We start from the raw sequence: 2,210 nt of genomic DNA, 5'->3' as shown, positions 1-2,210 counted from the left end.
CAACCAGATTTTTTACGAACACACACGATAAACTCGAACTTGGTTTTCAAGAAGAAAAGTCTGGATATTAGTGTACCAGACCTGCATTCGAACTTGCGGTCAATTCGGATACAGCGGAAGTTCCGGATAAAAGTGACATCGTTGTTGCAGTCGGAGCTGGGGAGTATGGATCTTAGGATTACCCTGTTCTGCCTTTTTGCACTGGTATTAGTGTGTAATGTTACCCCAAAAGCAGTATACCCCAAAAACATCAGTAGATGACTGCTTGGTCCCAAAACAAATGTTAACAGGTGCTTCTATCATGAATGCTTTCAAACACATAATAGCACTTAAGAAGCATAAAGAAATGCCCAATGCTAGTAAATCAACCCTGATTTATATGTTTTGCCTACTGGCCAGCCAAATCTCAGACATCGAACCAAATCCAGGTCCTTGCAGTGGCACCCAGTATCCTTGTGGTAAGTGCTCTGAAAATGTCTCATGGTCCCAGAAGGGCATATTATGTGATGACTGTGGAACATGGTATCACGCAGCTTGTGAAGGGGTAGGTAATTCCACATACAACAGGTTATCGGACTCTAAGTTTAGCTGGTATTGGTGTCAATGTGGTTCTCCTAATTATTCAGTTTCGTTGACTGACTCCCTTAATAGTCTTAGTGATACTTCATATTATGCACCCCTCACTAATGATCATGATAATATCAGTACAAATGTAGACCACTCCTCTTTTCTTCAAGACGCTCCTTCAACCCCAAAAGCAACATCCACCCCCAACCCCAAAAGTAAGTCAAGGCCACCTAAAGTCAAACTCAATAACTCCGAGCGCCTCACTATTCTCAACATCAATTGTAGGTCCGTAAAGAATAAAATACCTGACTTGCATCTAATGGTAGACCAAGTCAAACCTGATATTATCTGTCTCACTGAAACCTGGTTAAAACCTGGCGTCAGTTCTTCTGAAATTTTTCCAGATACCCTAAACTATAGTGTCTGTAGGGATGATAGGTGTGGTGGACAGGGCGGGGGAGTGATGATTGCCATCTCTAAAGCGTTACTCAGTCAAGAACAAGCTGACCTTAAAACTAACTGTAATATAACATGGTCAAAAATAACTTTAACTGGTATAAAAAACATTTATGTTGGAGCATACTATAAACCACATGAACTTGACGAACTATCATTGTCTGAACTGTGGTCATCCTTAAGTAAAATCCCGAAGGATAGCATAATATGGCTCCTCGGAGACTTCAACATGCCTGATATCAACTGGGTCAATGAAACACTCAAACCAAATTGTAAAAATAGAAGTCTCTATGAAGATTTTATGGAAAAACTGTCCCACCTAAATTTGGAACAGATGGTAAAAGTCCCAACCAGGTTGTCCAATACCCTTGACCTCTTCCTTACCTCCCACCCATCCCATGTCCACCTCGTCAAGACACTTCCCGGCCTTGCAACCTCTGACCATGATATAGTATTTCATGAGGTCAAAATAAACAGAGGGCGACCCATCCAGCCAAAGAGACTAATAAAACAATATCGGAAAACTAACTGGGAGGCGATCAGATCTGACATGCGCTCATTTAGTAGTAGTTTTATTAGTAAGGCCTATACAAACCCTGATGAGGCTTGGAACTCATTTAAGGACAGCTTAAATGAATCTTGTATCAAGCATATCCCTACTAAAATATCCAAATCCCGTGCCGACTTGCCTTGGTTAACTCCCAGAATTATCAGGCTTATCCACAAGCGTGATAAACTCTATCACAAACTCAACAAATCCCCAAATCAAGCTAAGAACCAGAAACTGAAGTCCCTAAAATCCTACATACAAAGGCAAATAAGAGCCTCCTACTGGTCATACATGGAAAACGTCATCTTTAGCCATGATTCCCAACCTGGTAGAAATAAGAAATTCTATAGCTACATCAAACATAACAAAAAAGAAAATGTCGGCATAGCTCCACTCAAATCAGATGGTTTCACCCATACTGATCCTGTCACTAAAGCAAACATCCTTAATAAGCAATTTGAATCAGTTTTCTCCCCACCTAAGCCCCTAAGCCTTAAACATTTGTGCTCCAAACTGTTAACATCCCCTTCCTCCCTAATGGACCAAATAAATGTGACTCCAGAGGGTGTTGACAAGCTCCTTCTTGGCCTATCCCCACATAAAGCGTCGGGGCCAGACGAAATATCCCCCCGTGATC

The 2,210-nt window shown here is 41.4% G+C and overlaps 1 protein-coding gene across 1 annotated transcript; it reads left to right on the top strand.

The window, feature by feature from the left end:
* Positions 1-301: 301 nt before the first annotated feature.
* On the top strand, positions 302-1,901 carry LOC123526856 (uncharacterized; the record flags this gene model as incomplete). The annotated part of the gene is made up of 1 exon (XM_053533527.1): positions 302-1,901. A coding segment is annotated over exon 1 (1,600 nt), but the record flags the coding sequence as incomplete, so codon positions are not given.
* Between the last annotated feature and the right edge of the window lie 309 nt (positions 1,902-2,210).

This window comes from Mercenaria mercenaria, unplaced genomic scaffold, assembly GCF_021730395.1.
Source record: "Mercenaria mercenaria strain notata unplaced genomic scaffold, MADL_Memer_1 contig_2838, whole genome shotgun sequence".
Taxonomy (NCBI): Eukaryota; Metazoa; Mollusca; class Bivalvia; order Venerida; family Veneridae; genus Mercenaria; species Mercenaria mercenaria.
The sequence above is the reverse complement of the archived record's forward strand: the minus strand, read 5'-3'. Positions and strand labels throughout refer to the sequence as shown.